The sequence below is a fragment of the Osmerus eperlanus genome, chromosome 17, assembly GCF_963692335.1.
Source record: "Osmerus eperlanus chromosome 17, fOsmEpe2.1, whole genome shotgun sequence".
Classification (NCBI taxonomy): domain Eukaryota; kingdom Metazoa; phylum Chordata; class Actinopteri; order Osmeriformes; family Osmeridae; genus Osmerus; species Osmerus eperlanus.
Window position 1 is genome coordinate 9,381,925 of NC_085034.1, and position 18,848 is coordinate 9,400,772.

Consider the following 18,848-nt stretch of genomic DNA (forward strand, 5'->3'; position numbering starts at 1 on the left):
ATTTAGGATATGATCAATAATATATCAGTATAATGTATTTTCCCCCCAAAATGTAGACCCTAACCCTAACCCTAATAAAATGAGAAGTTTTCGTTTCCATTTTGTAGGTTAATTGTGTTGAGGAAATGAAACTACAAATGTGGGTGTGCTGGTAGGCTAGTAATAGCCTACTTAAATATTATCAGAGCCTGTTTAAGGATATATATTAGACATTCTTTGATATTATGATCTTGTAAAAACGCAGACGAATGACCTGTTTTAAAACAGTGCCATCTGCTGGTTCTTCTGTTTACAGCCACTGTGCGATATTTTTGTATATTGATAATAAAATTGTATTTTGTTTCACCGGGAACTCGGCACTACGCCTGGTTGCAATACCAGGTAAAAAAAAAAACTGGACTGATTAGGTTTTTTATTTCATAATTCTATTGCAAATTCAACATCAATGTATATGCAGTATTTTCCATATTTGCGCCTCAGGAAATCTCACACTGCTATAGTCTAAAATAACGCTACATTTCGTCTTGAATTCATTTGAAAATGTCTCCCGTCGTCGCAGTCGGATGATGACCAATACTCGCTAAAACCAAAAGGATTTTATGGTTTATGCATTTCCATAAATGCTACGTCATTGCCTGTACCTAGTTCCGTGTGACGGGCGGCACTGTTAGGCCCACCCCCCTCGATTGGTTCACCGTCCTTCCCCAACAAGGGAACTAGGTTGTGATCGAGTCCCTGGCACATACAGCGTAACAATACTGACAACCGTAACTGATACCAAGGGGGAAGATGGAGCACAGAGACGCCGATTTCAACATATTGCTAGCCACTGATTCCTACAAGGTGAGTGCTCGACGCCGGTGTATAGGTGATATTTTCAGGGCTGCTATCGTAGTCGGTCTGCAGGTCCAGTGAATAAAAAGAAACTCAAGGTGGTTCCGTCTTCCCAAGGCCATCACGCTTGCCTAGCTTGGTCGCTGTGTGTGTGTATTCGCTAGGCCAAATGGGGAGGAGGGATTGAAGACAGTAAGGTGGTACCAACATTTAAGAGCATCTTTTCACAATTTTAGACCAAGATGACTGACTGAACTTCTACCGGCGAATTTAGCTTGCTACGCCACCCACTGATGGCACAGCTTCATGCCTCTGCTGGTGCTAGCAGTTAGCAAGCTAGCTGGCTAAGAAATTATAAAAGAGGCTGATCGGTGTTGAGACTGTACGGGTAGGCTTATGGTAAGCCTTTTTAATATTTAATCAGTAGACTAGCGGTAAATATGAATTGTAGATATCTACAATTCAATGTTGACATGTTGCAATTCCAAGTCAATATATCAATAATGTGATTTTGACTAGTAAAGAAATCTACAATTAAGTAATCACTTGTCAATGTTGATGCTTGATATCAACAATTCAATTATTACACGTGGAAATGTTATTGTAGACGAGTCAACTTTTCCCATTGACTCCTATTCAAAGGATAAAGGCTATCTTCTAATTGAAAAGGCGGTAGATCGTGAGCTGTATGAATGAAGCGATGGATAAACCAGCAAGGAGGACAAGCTAGCTAGTAAGCAAACATCTACGAGTCATTCATCCCCCATTACCGATAAGTGCATCCGACACGAACTGAATCAAAAGCGAAACTTTGCAGAAAGCTCTTAGGGATAGGCCAGTTTTATATTGAGCAATCCTTTATCAAGGTCGACAAGTGCGTAGCAAACGTAAGTTATGGCTAACTCATTATACAGTCATGTGCTTTTTTGAGTTTAGCATTACAAACTTGTCTTAAGTTAAAATGATCTTATTCTTGGAACTATGTATCTGGGTATATCCTGCTTAAGATTTAGTAGGAATATTATCCAGCTGTCATGACTGTGTCGCTGCAGTGCATGCACCGCTACGTGCGAGTCATTGCCCCTGATCGCGCGCACAAAGTGGGTGCCCGCGCGTGCATGCGTGTGTACAAACAGTTGCAACATCTGGCCGTAGCTCATTGATATAAAATTGGAGAGATTCAGATCGAAAGTCAAATGCCACAGAGACCAAGTCAAAACCTGTCATCTTATGTAGCAGTGAGTGAGTATACCATTCCCAAGCCATAAAAGTATTTCGCTCTGTGTGTATACTGTGTAACTTATGCAAATTGCAACTTCAAGACACAGCCAGAGAGAGGGAGAGGTGGGAGAATGAGGCATCTGTGGATTGCATGGGACAGAGCTGTAAAAGCCTGATTTTGTCCTGCTATTTGCATTAGTTGTTAACTCGGTCCAGTGCCCTGTGAAGCTCTCTCTCTCTCTCTCCTCTGTCTCTCTCTCTCTCTCTCTCCTCTGTCTCTCTCTCTCTCATCTGTCTCTCTCTCTGTGTCAATGGGTTCAGGGACTCATTTCTCATGTTATTATTATTGGGCCTTGGCTGATAAACCACTAGGCTATGAAAACAGATACACCCTGTCTGTCTGTCTGTCTGTCTAACCTGTCTGTCTGGTCCTTGGGATTGACCAAGCTTCTCTTCTGACCATATATCGAGTATAGATCTCACATGCTACGAATGCATAATAGGCCACTGTAACTGTACAGTTTGTTTGTTGAGCATTTTGTCGTTGCCACGGAGTGCCAACACTTACACACATTATCTTGTTGGGTCATTACTTAGAGGCGGCCTGTGGGGACACGGTTGGTTGTTTGTGTTGTCGGGGAAGGAAGGTGAGATTGCCTGTCCTGATTGGCTGGTAGCAGGACCAGGAAAGAGCTATGTGTCACTACATTTTCTGTGTGTACATTGTGGCCAAGCTAATCAATACAAACTGTAGCCTGAGGGTCATCCTATTCCCATCCGTCTGAATACTGTAGTCTTGTGCGTTCTTGTTCTCTCTATCTCTCCTTTATTGCCTTTTCCTATCATTTGGTTCCATTAGCTTGTTGCTTAAATACACAAACATGCACACATACCTGTGTCTCCCCGATGCAGCTTGTGGGTGGGTGGGCAAGTTCTTAAATGCACTCCTTTCATCTCCCACCCTTCAGCAATCCCCCTCCATCTTCTACCCTCCACCCCTCAGCAGCCCGGGTCTAGACACGACAGTTTAGTCATTTAGCAGATGCTTTTATCCACAGCCATGGACAAATAGTGCAGACAGAAAGTACACCACACGTTCAAGGAACCAAAGTGCATTTTCCTCCAGTGATTCAGAGGTCAGATTCAAGGAACAGTCTGTATCTACTTGCCACATTGCACACTTACCCAATCTCAGCTACCAGGCACGGTGAACAAAAACATAATACAACAGCACGGCAGTGACAACTCGTTTGTGTCTCCGGTCAACTCTTCCTCAAGGTCAGCTATAATGTCGATTCAGTCACCTGAGAATGAGAATTTGACAGAACACACATAACAGAAGACATACTTCACGTTTTTGTGTGATAGGAGGACATGTCCTTCAGCCCCAGCTGACAGATACCAGGCTACAGCTCGCTCTACCTGCACACTTGGTGTTGGAGGATCTCATCCAGTACGCCTGACTGGTACTGAGACATTGCATGTGCCAGGAAATCCCGCCCACCCCCAAACGTGTCTCGTTTCAATTGCCTGAGAGGGAAATGAGGATGCAGATTGTTGAATATTGTCTTGAGGCTGCATTGTTAAACGTGAAGCCAAGGAGCCTTTTCTGAAGGGCGAACCGCTAACCTCTCAACTTTTCTCTTTCCTCACTCTTTGCTTGCTTTTTTTCGTCTGCAGGTGACACATTATAAGCAGTACCCTCCCAACACAAGTAAAGTGTACTCTTACTTTGAGTGTCGTGAGAAGAAGAATGATCCGACCAAGAACAGAAAAGTCAAATATGACAAGACTGTGTTCTATGGCCTGCAGTATATCCTCCATAAATATCTGAAAGGTAAGAATTGATTCATACATTATAACACCTTGCTCATAAAACCTGCCCTCACGGATATTCATCAACCTTGGCCAAATATGAATTTGACAGAACCTTGACTTAAAAACTATCTTAGAAAACTATCTCTTAACCCTTGTGTTATCTTCGGGTCATTCTGACCCATCAGTCATTGTGACCCACCGTCGTATTGCGACAAATTTACCTCCTACAAAAACAAAGTGAAACATTTTCTTTTAACTGTCGGGCTGTCTCAGACCCCCCACATTGCAATGGTTAAAAGAAAATAATTGTTATTTGTTTTTGTATTGGGTAAAATTGGGTAAACACAACGGTGGTTCGTTATGAACCTTTGGGTCATGTGACCCGAAGGCAGCACAAGGGTTAAATGAACGTTTCATCACAGCTAGCTGGCTAGCTTTAATGGACGTAGCTATACCAGACATCTCGGCTAGAGAAGTTATCTATCTACAGTTGGGGAAATTGCTGATCCTCTCCATGTCTTCCGACTGCACCGTAGCCTTCATTTGATGTCACAAAATGATGCATGCGCACGCACACACAGATCCAAGGCCTGTTGCACAACAGCAATCTGTATATAATGGAGAAGTTTCGGGCCCAGTTCCAACATGAAACCGTTCCTTCCATTTATTTCTTCATCTTCCTTCTTCTTTTCTCGATCTCTCTTTCTCGTGGTTCTGGACATATGTCCAGATCAATCCCAGATCCAAGCTAACAGTTACACAATCTAGAAATGTAAGATGGAAGGATAATCCTGTCAAGATTGTCATGAATACCCAATCAGACCCCTGGGAGGAGAGAGGAGAGGCTAATTCAGGGGGGCTTTTGAAAGTATTGGAACGGTACCCAGAGCTTCTTTAGCCTTTTCCCGCCTGTTGTGTGTGTGTGTGTGTGTGTGTGTGTGAGAGAACCTCCCTCCTGTCGAGGGCTTAGCTGGATGTCCCACCTATAGCTACACCTCCTCTAAAAGGGATTTCACGGCGTGAGAGTCACTTGAGTGTGTGTTTGTTACGTGTGTGTGTGTGTGTGTGTGTATGAGGATACCAGCCAGAACACAAAAGAACAGCTGCTCTTTTGCCCTTAGCGTTAGACCATGGGCAGCTGCACGCAGCGTGGACACCACACAATGCTAGAAAAGTTCTACACGCTCAGAGATACCAACCATAGAACACAAAATAAACAACTTTCCGTTTTCTTTTTTTTGTATTTTTCTTTTTCTCGTCCGGGCTTTTGCCTTTTCGGAACTCGGCGTCGGCAAGTGTCAGTTGTTCCTCGTCATTTAAAATGTAGGTTTTGGTGCCCTCCCGACATGAGACGACGCTGCTGCTGACACAAAGGCTCAACTGTGAGGGAAGCTCCTAATTCAATAACGTACAGCGGATGGGAGGGTGGGATTCCAGTGTTGCCCCCCTCTCCTTTTTTTTATGGGCACTTTTTCCTTTCTGCTCGTTTTTCTTGTCCCCTTCTCCCATCTCCAAATCCTTCACTCTCTGCTGTTCTCTTCATGCCTTTCTTTATATATTTATATATATATACCGCAATGTCGAACTTTTTAAGTTCGACAAAGTTATTTCGGTCGATTTTTCCTCCCCTTCAATAATACTAATTGGTATTGTATTTTATATCGTTGGAGAGCCTGATTAGTCACCTTTACAATAATACCAATTGGTATTATTGAAGGGGAGGAATAATCGACCGAAATAACGTTTCCGAACTTTTATATATATTTTGTTCTAACCCTCTCCTTCTTCTCCTCCCCTCAGGTAAGGTGGTGACCCCTGAGAAGATCCAGGAGGCTAAGGAGGTGTACAGGGAACACTTCCAGGATGACGTCTTTAACGAGAAGGGCTGGACTTACATCCTGGAGGTACGCACCCCTGCTCGAAACTCCAAACCCAACGCAGGTTGGATAGGTGTGTCGAACGATCGCGTGGGCTCAAGGCCAGTGTGTACTGTTTTGCGCGTGCCGCGGCGCTGACCAGGGTGCTGATCAACCGAAACCTCGCCTGCTACCCAATTCACGCTCGGGGTCTCTCGAATTTACATAGGCCGCGTGTGCGGAGAACACACGTTTGGTTCTGAGTTGACCGAAGGCTCCCTCTCGAGAATCTCCGCACCCAACCAACCACGATGTTGTAAACGTCACTGGGCTTTTCATATAACATCAAGAGATCTTTATAGCAGCAAATGTTTATGGCCTTTTTTGGCAAACATCATCATTTACCGATCACTTATTTCTTTGTTTTTCCCCAGTTAACATTTCCTTGTAAATAAAACGATCAAGAGCTCTTGCTCGCTCTTATTCCCCCCGTTATCTATAAGACACAACACCGCACCTATTGAGAGAGAGTACGTCTGAACAGCCGAACACTTCAAGACCCTGCTTCGCGTAAACACCAGCTGGACAATTTATGTCAAAATGACTGGCCGCCATTCCCGGGGACTCACCTGGTTCCAGGCGTGGGGCGCTGTGCGAGTCCCTTGGATCCGGGCGAGGGGTGCACAAGGGAGGAGGGACAACGACTGTCTTTTCAAAGTTTTATTGTCAGAATATAAGAAAACAATACAAAATAAAAATAAAAGCTAGCCTCCTTGATTGAGGACGACCGGAGAAAACAACAAAACGAGGACCTAAGGCCACTGGTAAAACAAAAGTATCAAATGGTCAGAATAACTCACCAAACTTTTGACTATCAGACTATGAACAGGCTCGGTAAGACTATCACACAGTAGTAGTTCAACAACGAGTCAGAGTGCTAGAGTCTGACTGCTAGAGTCCGACTGCCCCACATCTAATTCCTCATTCTTCTAAGTTTCAATAGTCATGGCCCGTTTAGATTTGGGGCTGTGCCATGACGCACGTACCCATCTATCATACATGTGTCCTGCACTCTCCAAAAGGTCAATGTATGCCAGGAATTAATTCACAACTTTGATATACGTGTGCAAAAAGTCCAAACACATTTATGCCAAATGCACATTTTTCTATAATAAGAATCACTCTTATTTTTTATTTTTTTCCACAATTTCTCCAAAGTCCATCAAACGAAGGATACTTTAGGAGCATTCGACAAGTGCGATTGAATTGTTTAGCGACAGTAGCACGTGACTTGTTTCTCCGAGGTGGGAACTTGGGGGAACTCTAATTGCAGACTTTTATGAAACCAAACGCACACACACCTCCCAGTACACTGACACTACACCATACACAGTCCGGCCGTGGCGATCAGGGCGCTTCCAATCAGATTAGACTAACATATTCAATTTGTCACCGGGTTGAGGTTGAGGTACGTTAAATAACTCTGCCCAGGATCTGTAACAGAGGCAGGTATTACGAGGCAAAAAAACGTAAATGGGGTTGCCAGGATGACCTGTGTGTGTGTGTGTGCGCGCGCGTACGTGTGTGTGTGGGGGGGTTATATAATTGTGTAAAATTCCAAATCTAATCCACTACACTGGGACCCCTAAATATGTGATACCTGTGAGGTTTTCTCGCCCATAAGTGATCTGTCAAACTGTCAGATATTTGGATTGAATGATTCAACATTTCTGAAGTCAGCAAACAGTGAAAATGTTAGACTTTCTTTTCATTTAGCTGCAACTGCATGGTTTTGAGCAATGTGGCTAAGGTTCCATTGAATTCAGAATTAGACTACATGATTGCCCCAGTGTAGAAATAGGACAAATTACACCATTTCCTGACACATGAAAAGACAACCCTAACGTGTGTGTGTGTTTGTTTTGGTCTTCACAGAAGTACAATGGCCACCTGCCTATTGAGATCAAGGCGGTGCCAGAGGGGAGTGTGATTCCGAGAGGGAACGTTCTGTTCACCGTGGAGAGCACCGACCCAGAATGCTACTGGCTCACCAACTGGGTGGAGGTAAACGAATGCACCCAACCTTCCCACACACCGCACCACCTCTTTCTAGGAACGGATGCTTACTTATCCAGATGTGGAACGTTTATTTGGTCAACTGATGTGCTGAAAATCCCTTTTGGGCAAGGTTGAGTGGTTACCTTTATCATTTTTTATGGAACACAGAATGTGCACTCGCAGGCTTGTAAATCGTGTTTGTATCCTTAACCTTCACACACCCCGATCCCTTGTGTCCTGTCCCCGGTGCACGCACACACACACTGGCACAGGCATGACTCAGCACGATTTAATCAACTTATAATGAGATTCATCTCTCTCTCTCTCTCTCACACCGGCTCTCTCTCTCTCACCGGCTCTCTCTCTCTCACCGGCTCTCTCTCTCACACCGGCTCTCTCTCTCTCACCGGCTCTCTCTCTCTCTCACCGGCTCTCTCTCTCACCGGCTCTCTCTCTCTCACCAGCTCTCTCTCTCTCACCAGCTCTCTCTCTCTCACCGGCTCTCTCTCTCTCACCGGCTCTCTCTCTCTCTCACCGGCTCTCTCTCTCACCGGCTCTCTCTCTCTCACCGGCTCTCTCTCTCTCACCGTCTCTCTCTCTCTCACCGGCTCTCTGTCACCGGCTCTCTCTCTCACCGGCTCTCTCTCTCTCACCGGCTTCATTCTGCTTACATGCACTCACATGCTTATCTCTCTCTCACGCAGGAAAAACCCTATATTAATGGCTTGATTATTGAAAGCAGTATTTGGTGCGTGCGGATTGTGACGAGAGGAGTGTTTAACCTGCACGGCGGCACGTGACTCATCCTTCACGACCGGTATAAATTTAGCCGTGGCGCTGCCGGCCTATACTGTCCTTGAACCCTGGTAGTGCACAACCTCACTGAGTCTATCTCTGTCTCTCTCCATCTCTCTCTCTGTCTTTCATTGTCCCTCTTTCTGTACATTCTCTCTTTCCCTCCCTCTTCTCTCTGTCGCTCTACTATTTCTTACGGATCAGAGCCTGGTTCCCAGGGAATGAGCATCTGCCTCGGAATCCCCACTGAGCCCCTCTTGGACCGCTGAGTGTCCGAGGGGCCAGCGGTTCGTTTTGGGTTCAAGTTCCACCTGACTAAACCGTGGGGTGGCGGGGTGCGCTTCGGGAAGGCTTTTGTTACAGCGGGGCCTGAGGTAGAGGACGAGGGATGGGCGGAGGTGGGATGGATGGATGGGGAGCAGGACGGCGACACGGGTGGAGTGGAAAAACGGAAAAGGGAGAGAAGGATGGTGGGATGGGAGGGATGTGGAGAGAAGGGGATTGAGATGGACCAAAGAAAGCTAATCCCAGAGGTCATGAACACTTGACCTTGTGCTGTGTTTAGGTTGGCCTGCGTTATCCAGCACACAGCTCAACAACAGGTGCTAAGTACACCGAACACGCATGGCTACGTTCATCATACAACCGAACACCTTAACAACACGCTTACAAGGCACACTAAACATTCCTGCTCGGTAAACCATAAACCAGGGGTTGTGTGTGTGTGTGTGTATGAATAGAGATGGGGATGGGTGTAGGCCTGACTTCTAGCCTCCTGGTTGGCTGCTCTGATCCTGATCATGCCCCGCCCCCCCTGTCTCTGACCCCTGCCCCTCCGCAGACCATCCTGGTGCAGACCTGGTACCCCATCACCGTGGCGACCAACTCACGGGAGCAGAAGAAGATCTTGGCTAAGTACCTTCTGGAGACTTCTGGGAACCTTGAGCGCCTGGACTACAAACTGCATGACTTCGGTTACAGAGGAGTGTCCTCGCAAGAGGTAGCAGCCTAGAAAACCTCACCAAACCAAATTAAATACATTGAATATTATCACGTACCATTTCACATTGTTTCTAAAGTCTGTAGAAAGGCAAATATAACAATGGCTATTGTGTCCGGAAACAGTTGTTAGTATTTCCTGAATGAATCTAACATGGGATTTCCCAAAGAATATATTTGATTTACTAATTCAATTTAAATGAATTTAAATGACTTTTCCCAGACATGGATTAAGCCTAGTCCTAGACCAAAACCTTTTTCAATGATCTTCATGTAAGTTTTCTCTTACTTAAAGACTAAAGGACTGTAAGGTTCCCCCTCAAGCACTCGTCCTCTCCTCTTTTTTTTTATTTGTATTTTTTACTTCCACTCTCTTCCTGTTTGTGTTTTTCCCCAGACGGCGGGTATCGGGGCCTCCGCCCACCTGGTGAACTTCAAGGGGACAGACACGGTGGCTGGCATCTGTGTGATCAAGAAGTACTACGGCACCAAAGACCCTGTGCCAGGCTTCTCTGTGCCCGCCGCGGAACACAGGTACAACACTGCTTCCCACACGGACTGGGTCATACAGAATGTACAGCAGACATGTACTTTTCGGACAAATCACCTCGAACTTGAGTTTCTCCTTGTTGAACTAAGGCGTTGGGAGAGTGTGTTTGCGTACGAGGGGGATTGTCGACTAGTGAGGGCCATTTCATAGGGTGCACACACACTAACATACACACACACACGCGCAATGTCACACTCAAGTCACACACAATCTCCCCTGTAAGTAGATTTGGGATATGTATCTATGAACGGTTTAGATCTAGTCGATTTAGTGTATAGCATGAAGCATGAAATCCCGGGCTATCGAAATGGTCGGGGCTTCCTGTGTCGTCCACGTAAAGCCTGGCTCAGGTCATCCCCTAGTGGCCGCCTAGCCGCGGACGAGAACCTCGTCTCCGTCTCCCTCCGTCTCCCCGTCTTTCTCATGTCTCCTCCCTCCACCCCGCTCTCGTCTCCCCGTGGGTCTCTCCAGCACCATCACCGCCTGGGGCAAGGACCACGAGAAGGACGCCTTCGAGCACATCATCAAGCAGTTCCCCTCGGTGCCCGTGTCCATCGTCAGCGACAGCTACGACATCTACAACGCCTGCGAGAAGATCTGGGGCGAGGACTTGCGCGCGCTCATCGAGTGCCGCAGCGCCGACGCCCCCCTGGTGGTGCGGCCCGACTCAGGGAACCCCCTGGACACCGTGCTGAAGGTGGGGGCAGGGACGGGGGAGGGAGAGGGGGGCTGGGCCGGTGGCTGTTTGACAAGATAACGCAAGTTAATGCAGTTGGCACATTCATTTGTATTGGTGTGTGTGCGTGTGTGTGACCAGCCATAGGAGAATCATGTGAATCTTGTGGGAGCATGGATGTGTACAGCGGGCCCTGTATGATATAACAGTAGGTGATCTTTAACCCTGTCGTCGTCGTCCCCCTCCCTCCCCCCCCTCCCCATCTCTGCCCCCCCCCCCCCCCCCCCCCCAGGTACTGGAGATCCTTGGGAAGAAGTTCACGCCTAGTGAGAACTCCAAGGGCTACAAGGTGCTGCCCCCCTACATCCGGGTCATCCAGGGAGACGGGGTGGACATCAACACCCTGCAGGAGGTAACACACACACACACACACACACACACACACACGTGTATTAACAAACCCACCTTGCATCAACCCCCCCCAAACCAAAGATACACACACACAGACAGATGAACATATCCACGCGCAGTGTCTCGCACGCGCTCGCGTAACACCGGAGTGTGCCGGCGGTGTGTGTGTGTGTGTCGTGGTGTGCAGATCGTGGAGGGCATGAAGCAGCACAGGTGGAGCATCGAGAACATTGCGTTCGGCTCTGGAGGAGCCCTGCTGCAGAAGCTGACCAGAGACCTGCTCAACTGCTCCTTCAAGTGCAGCTACGTGGTCACCAATGGCCTCGGGGTGAGGTCACGCACACACGCGCACTCTGGAAGCATGGCTAGATTCATGAGCAGCAACCAAAAGGGAATCAGACGCACAGACATTTGAAGCATGGCTAGATTCATGGGGAGTTACACAAAGTGCATCAATCACACACTCACACACACAGCTTCCCCTACTTTGACCTTGACAGGAACCCTGCTTGAGCCTTTTGTTGAACATTACAGGTGAACGTGTTCAAAGACCCGGTGGCTGACCCCAACAAGCGGTCGAAGAAAGGTCGTCTGTCCCTCCACCGGACGCAGAGCGGCAACTTTGTCACCCTGGAGGAGGGGAAGGGCGACCTGGAGGAGTACGGAGTGGTACGTCACACACACACACTCCCGAAACCTCCGAGCGCCATTCTTGGGGAACTTGAAACCGTTTGACGTGGAGCGTTTGCCTTACAGGGCTTTCCAACCCTTTTGCCACGCATGTACATGTGCTTTCTAAGTAGAGCAGAGCAAGCATAGTGACGGCTGTCTTTCTCTCTCTCCCTCTCTCTCTGTCTCTCCCTCTGTCCCTCTGTCTCCCTCTCTCTCTCCCTCACTAGGACCTGCTGCACACGGTGTTCCGCAACGGCAACATCCTGAAGACGTACACGTTCGACGACGTCAGAGACAATGCCAAGCTCAAGGAGAGCGAGCTGGAGGAGCTCCTCCACTGAGCGGGCCCCCGCCCCCCCTCTCCCACCTCCACCCACATCCCCCATCCACCCCGCTGTCCTGTACTTCTACTGTCCCCACCTGAGGGGGGAGCGCACTGCTATAACCCCCCCCCCCCTCCTCCCAACACACACACCTCTCTCTTTATCCTCCAGTCCCCCCCCCCAAAACCCCCCACCCCTCCCACTCCTAAAGCACTGTCCTCGGTCGGAGAGGAGATGAGTCGAGCTCACACGTGAAAAAAGCCAATGAAAGCCCGTCTTGGGACAGTTGGAGAGAGCGAGTGAGAGACACGTTTCGTCAGATGTGATTGAGTTGAGAGAGCGGGTTGTGCTTGAGAAATGGAAGAGAGAGAGAGAGAGAGAGATCCCACCTCCACACTGACTGTGCCCCGTGTTACATGTACAGAGTTGTTTCAAAACAAAAAAGTAAGAATCTCTCGGTTGACTTAGCCTTGTCTTTTTAAGTGATGGACGGAATAATATCATGGTATCTAAATAATTTACTTGCGGTTGTGTAACCGCGTGTGTGCGTATATGACCAAGTTTCACTATATTTGACCACAAGATCTTCGCAGGAAAGGAGATCTGAAGTTAAGCCTGGCACAAGGCCTTGAGCTTATCTCCAACGAGCTTGGACGCTACTACATGCGCTCACAACGAGTCAGCAGTAGCATCTGTAGCCTGTCGACTAGCACTTCAAGCGGTCTCGAAGCAGGACAGGTCTGTGTATACTGTCAATGAAGGTTCCAACTCCAAAAGCACTGGGGTGGATATGTAAATGTTCAATGTTGTTTTTGTGTGTGCGCGTGACTGTACGTGTGTGCTGACAACTTCTTCCTTTAAAGGATTAATGATGTTCCTTTATGCAAATTATTTTTTTGCAGATCAAGAGGGGGGGGGGGGGGGGTTGCTCCATAATTATCACTTTTAAGGTTTAAAGCTGTTTCCTGTTTTAGGACAACACTACTCAACTCATGGCCAAGTTGGTAGGTCTGGACAACGATAATCATGTCTCAACTTTATTTGCAGTACATTTGTGTGAGTTAGTTACCAGTCGGGTTTGTTTGATTTTGAGAACGACAGTGAGGTGGTAGCTGTATCTTGATTAGGGAGGTGAACTTTGTTTTACTCTTTTGATACTGTCTTGGTTCTTATACCTCAGAAATTGTTTTAATCATTTTATATGGCAAAGGTGAACAATAACAGAATTATTGCAGTAAATAACCATATTTACCATGACATGGCCAAACTGCCTTCTCACATGTACATAACAACTTACTTTCTATGAGAGGAGAGGGCAGGTTACTGATAAATAGTTATTATTTTTTTGTCAAATGCCCTTTTTTTTTTTTTTTTACTTTACCAACAGAATCCTTCAAACTGCTTGGTTGTAGTATGACTGTTCTTGTGAAGTCAGCTTTTAGCTCATGTTTGTATAGTCGTGTGAATGCCAAGTGTGTAATGACTGAAAATACTTTTGAATTATATTTTTTGTTGTTATATGTATATGTTGATTGTCCCAAACTCTTTCCCACAACCTATTGGATACTTTAACTAACACTGTTGCTATATTATTGTCAACGTATTAAAAGGACCACTCTATCAATTTGTTGAAAACTTTGATGGACTTTTTATGGTTTATAATATACTACCAATTCAGACGTGGCAATTTAGTTTTTGGATAATTCTATAGTAAAAGATTTAAGTGAGCAATTGACTAAAAACCAGCGTTCAGTGTTCTCCATTTATTTATAGAGCACGTCGTGTAACCTTATCATGGCACTTTGTTAGGCAGCTCTGATTTAAATCCTGTATTGCGGGTTATTAACCGCTTACAGGCGCAAAGGCTATTCTTTTGTAAAAGAATTTTGAGAATTCGCGGTTTGATGTCTCAAGTCATATGACTGGAACAGCTACCGGTAACAGGAGATGGAGAAATACCCTACCCTGGCTGTAGGCAACAGAGTGAATACGCCTGTTTGGAGTAAGTCTGTAGGAGACGAAGAAAAAAAAGGACTTTCGGTGACTTGTCGACCTAGTTCTCATAAAGTTTAGACATATCTGACCGCTATTTATTCAGCTACTTTAAAACATCCCTTCAATGTTAAAACACTTAACTTTTGTAAAACGCACAGTTTTGCGTGTTTTCGTCTATTTTACAGTAGCCTTAAGCCTCCGTTATTTTGCGCAGTAGCATCACCGAATCCACCGCAGAACCACGTCACTCTGTCAAACTTAGGTTTTCTCCTCGAAGTTGGATCATTCGTCCATCGTTTTCGTTAGGGTAAAAGTTAGAAAGGCGAGGAGATGACAGGATTTCGATTGAACATGGCACCTCTCAAAGAGCCTCTGGGTTTTATCAAACTTGTGGAATGGGTAAGTAAAGAGGCATTTACAGTTTTAATACTGTACAACCCAGGGATTTTCACTTGAGCTCGGGGATACGGCCTGATTGGGTTTATTCTTTTCTGGCAGTTGTAGCTACATGTTTATTGCTTTTCTTTACGGTATTAAAATAACGTAGCTTCTCAATGTTGCAGACCTGTTGCAGGAAACTCAGTTTTACTTTGAGATACGTTGCCAGGTTCTCTTGCACAAATGATCATACTTGCCCTTCAAATGAAAGGCAAATGTTATACATTAATCCCCTTCTCACCAATATTTGACTGGAAATAAGCTCTTCAAATGATTTAGAACTTTGGGCCTGGCCTCTGCCTATGCAGTGGTTGTTTTTTCAGAGGGTAAAACCTCAACCAGAAAAGTAAAGTAGCCTACACACTTTTATGAACAATAACCATTCCTCATTTAGTTCTGGAGAAGTCCAAATTTTCTTGGTCAGGAAAAGTTTTACTTTAATGTTACAAGTTTTACACGCAGAACTCGGGTCAAAGGAATTCACTGTGAGCAGGAACAAATTGAGTTACCAGCTCAGCTTCTCTCTCTCTCTTTCCCATTGCAATGCCTAAACACTCTCAGGCATCAGGCAGCCAGCAACACCCTAGTCACCTGACTCCAGATAGCGCTATGTTCCGAATGCTCGCTGATGCTGACTAATAAGCAATGGCATTGTTGAAGGAGGAGAGTCAGGAGAGATGTGATGGGTTGGTAAACAGGAAATAGCAGGCGTTGACATCGGGAGAAAACATCTGGAGAAGGGCAGCAATTCGGTTGGGTCTCAGTGAGGTGAAACTGCAGAGCGACAGGCCCCGACCTGGGTGTTGACGACGTCATCGCATGCTCGAGCAAGGCCTTGCTTTATGCTGACCGTGGCAGAATAGAAGCATAGGATGAATAATATTCTCTGCAGACACATTTCTCATCATCTAATTGAGACCCATATGTTGTTCATTTCAAACGCACGCAATGACGCCTGAGAGGACATTTTGTAACAGAGACTCATTGTAACTGGCTTGCAGCTGTTGAGGCGTATCAGACGTCTTTAGACAGAATGTCTCGAACATGCAAAGTTGGCATGTGAACGAAGAAAGATAAAAAGCATTCCTTTTGCTCATAGAATCTAAACATGCTCAAATAGAAAAGCAGTTCTCGAATTTATTTATCCAAGGTCCTCCCGCTCTGATACCGTTTCTAAGGCTAAATCCAACAGGGATGTCCCCCATAAATCATCTGCTAACTTTTTGTTTATCTTCATGGTTTCTTTCTCTCCTCCTCACAAGCTGACGGCCATATTTGCTTTTGGGAGCTGCGGAGGATATTCAGGGAAGAACATTGTGTCGATCTTCTGCGGCGAGGGGAGGAACGAGACACTCAATGCCACTTTCAGTTACCCCTTCAGGCAAGTGCTAATCATTTACTTTGTGGCTCGAATGTGTCACTGTCACAACTTTAAACAAAGCACTATTGCCACTATTCACTTATTACACACCAATATTTATAGAGGTTACCAAGCAATAGAAGCAATAGAAAAGCATGCATACTTAGTAGTAGTGGTTGGATGGTATTCATCTTCAACTCACTTGAGTCCACAGTACAAAGTGCCTAAGAGGGTAGACCAGGGACTAGGGGTCCACTGGGGTTTGTCAAAGGCTCAGGATAAAAAGCTTTGATTGGTCGTGTCACCCATTATCACCGGATTTCCTGCCAAAGGATTCCAGGAAGTCGTTGTTTAGATCATATGCAATAAGAACGTACCAGGGGACCCGACGGATCCCTGAGGGAAGCTCATTGGCTTAGAAGGTGAACGAGTGCCTCCTTGTTCATACCATGTCCATGTTAGGCGGAACCAAAAACCGTCATTATGATCCACCACTCACCTTCAGATCACAAAATACTCTGTCCTCCGTTCCTAGAATGTCAAGTGCTTCGAATTCTCAACCCCCCCCCCCCCCCCACACACACACACACACTGCCTCTCTGTCTAGGTTAAGCCATGTGCCTCTGGTTGAGAGCAACACCACGTTGTGCAATCGCACTGTCGCCTCAACTCACCTGGTGGGGGACTCGGCGTCCTCGGCCGAGTTCTTTGTGGGCGTGGCCATCGTCTGTTTCCTGTATGCCATGGTGGCTCTGCTGGTCTACCTGGGATACATGCACGTCTACAAGAACTCTGACTTCGGACCCATGTTTGTGAGTGTCGGCCCTTTTCATCCCAGCGGTAGCTCATGCCGTGTGGTACCGTACTTAGACATTTCCGTGTCTTGTGTCTCCAAGATCACATCAATTGATCAAACTTACCTTGGACAAAGAAATCAATTGACCCCCTATCAATTAATTTCACTTTGAGTGTACATTTCCTTGTTCTTCAGGACTTTGGTCTGACGGCAGCCATAGCCTTCCTGTGGCTGGTGTGTTCCTCCGCATGGGCCAAGGGCCTGCAGAACGTCAAGGATGCCACCAGCACCCCTGGCATCATCTCCACCCTGGCGCTGTGCAAGACTGAGGACGTCACCTGTGAGGTCTCCCAATTTGCCAACATGCGCACCCTTAACGTCTCTGTGGTAAGAAACTGTGTCTCTACCGGAGTTTGTTGGAAATACATTTTTAAATTATTGGAATTGCTGTTGCGTTTCAAGTACTTGGAGTGGCTTTGAATTGTTTTGAGAAATACTGGTTGTGCCAGACAAGAGTAATCAAGCACGGATAAGTGATTCCAAATGGTTTATCTTTCATCAATCTGTGTCTGTTTGTGTATGTGTGTGCTTCTCTCTACAGGTGTTTGGGTACCTGAACTTGCTGGTGTGGGCAGGTAACGCCTGGTTTGTTTACAAGGAGACCCGCTGGCATTCTCAGAAGTGCTCCGCCCAGCCAGGCTCTGGAAGGGCACAAGCCCCGGCCCCTATTTAAGGCCACCCCACCCGTCGCCACCTACCTAGGGGCCATGGTCTTCTGGAAATGGCAATGCTAAGACAAGAGAGTCAATATTTTCCGAAGTAAGAAATTGCTTGAGCTCCTTCTTATGGTCAGGATCCAAAATGAATGTTTGTTTGTTGAGGTTTGGGGTTAGCCAGGGTATAAAGGAGGAAAGAAAACAACTGTCATGCTATATCTAGTAAGGCCAGATAGTGATGATTTATAGAAGACCCGGGCATCATAGATTGAGAGGGGTGTGATGTCATCCGTCCTCTACCCTCATTTTCAACTCACACTTAAACCCTCCCCCTCCTCTCATACTCACTGTGGTAAATAATCTGTCCAGACATGAAGATTATATAGGTTTATTGGTCGTTGTGCCTTATCAGACTATATCAGTGTATCTGCCTTTTTAATACTTATGCCTTAAGAAGGATCCCCCATCTGCTTTAGTTTCTGTTCCAAAGCATTCCAAATCCATTTTTTAGGTGTTAAGGTTTAGGTGCAATAAACATGCCATTCGTGTTATATATCTAACCCAGCCATGAACCCTACTATTTTGAGGTACAGACTATGTTTTGGGGGGTTTGTTTGTTTTTTATAGTGCACTGCACTTATATGTGGTGCATTCAAAGTATTCTTCTGCATTCCCAATGTACATTCACAAGGCTTTGTGTTGTTCACTTTCCAGGTATTAGGACTATGTATTTGTTTCCCTTCATTTCAGATCATGCAGGAAATTGAGATATTGTCATCTTCCCATATTGTTGTACTTGTTATGCTCAATGAATCCTTTTTTTATTATTTCATATTTGGTGACTATATTTGTATGTAGTATTTGTATGTAGTATTTTACTACTATCTTGTAATCTATTTGTTGATCCACCACCAAAAACAAGTGCACTGTGCGTTTTGCACAACTAATAATGATGAGTTGTTTTAGCATTGTTGATGTTTAACTTGGTGTGCTTGGGCACTCAAGGCCAAAGTTTATGTTTGTTTTTTGTGTATGTGTGTGTGTGTGGTATGCTGGTTATATCTTTGCACTCTATAATCTTGTAATCAACTATGGCTTTTGAATATCTCAGCTTTGAACCTGCTATTCAGGAAAAAGGCAGCCCAACCATTGTCCTAAAATCATCCAAATTATGAATGTCCTCTTTCTGTCATTCAATTATTATTATTATTGATATATTTTGGGTGACTTTCCACTGTTTTGCAAACGTAGCGAGTAGGTGGTGGATATTTCTGACCCAAATAAATATTCCTGGAGGCATAGAGCTGCTTTTGTTCTCCAGTGCATCCTG

General features: G+C 45.8%; 2 protein-coding genes across 2 annotated transcripts; both read left to right on the forward strand.

Moving 5' to 3' along the window:
• Nucleotides 1-661: 661 nt before the first annotated feature.
• On the forward strand, nt 662-13,837 carry nampt1 (nicotinamide phosphoribosyltransferase 1). The gene is made up of 11 exons (XM_062483575.1): nt 662-843; nt 3,736-3,892; nt 5,674-5,777; nt 7,665-7,793; nt 9,424-9,582; nt 9,979-10,115; nt 10,603-10,828; nt 11,100-11,219; nt 11,406-11,546; nt 11,753-11,887; nt 12,118-13,837. The coding sequence occupies exons 1-11, from the start codon at nt 790-792 to the stop codon at nt 12,229-12,231; spliced, it is 1,476 nt and encodes a 491-aa protein (XP_062339559.1). The 5' UTR covers nt 662-789; the 3' UTR covers nt 12,232-13,837.
• Nucleotides 13,838-14,197: 360 nt separating this feature from the next.
• On the forward strand, nt 14,198-18,848 carry sypl1 (synaptophysin-like 1). The gene is made up of 5 exons (XM_062483311.1): nt 14,198-14,607; nt 15,909-16,027; nt 16,614-16,818; nt 16,998-17,189; nt 17,404-18,848. The coding sequence occupies exons 1-5, from the start codon at nt 14,539-14,541 to the stop codon at nt 17,533-17,535; spliced, it is 717 nt and encodes a 238-aa protein (XP_062339295.1). The 5' UTR covers nt 14,198-14,538; the 3' UTR covers nt 17,536-18,848.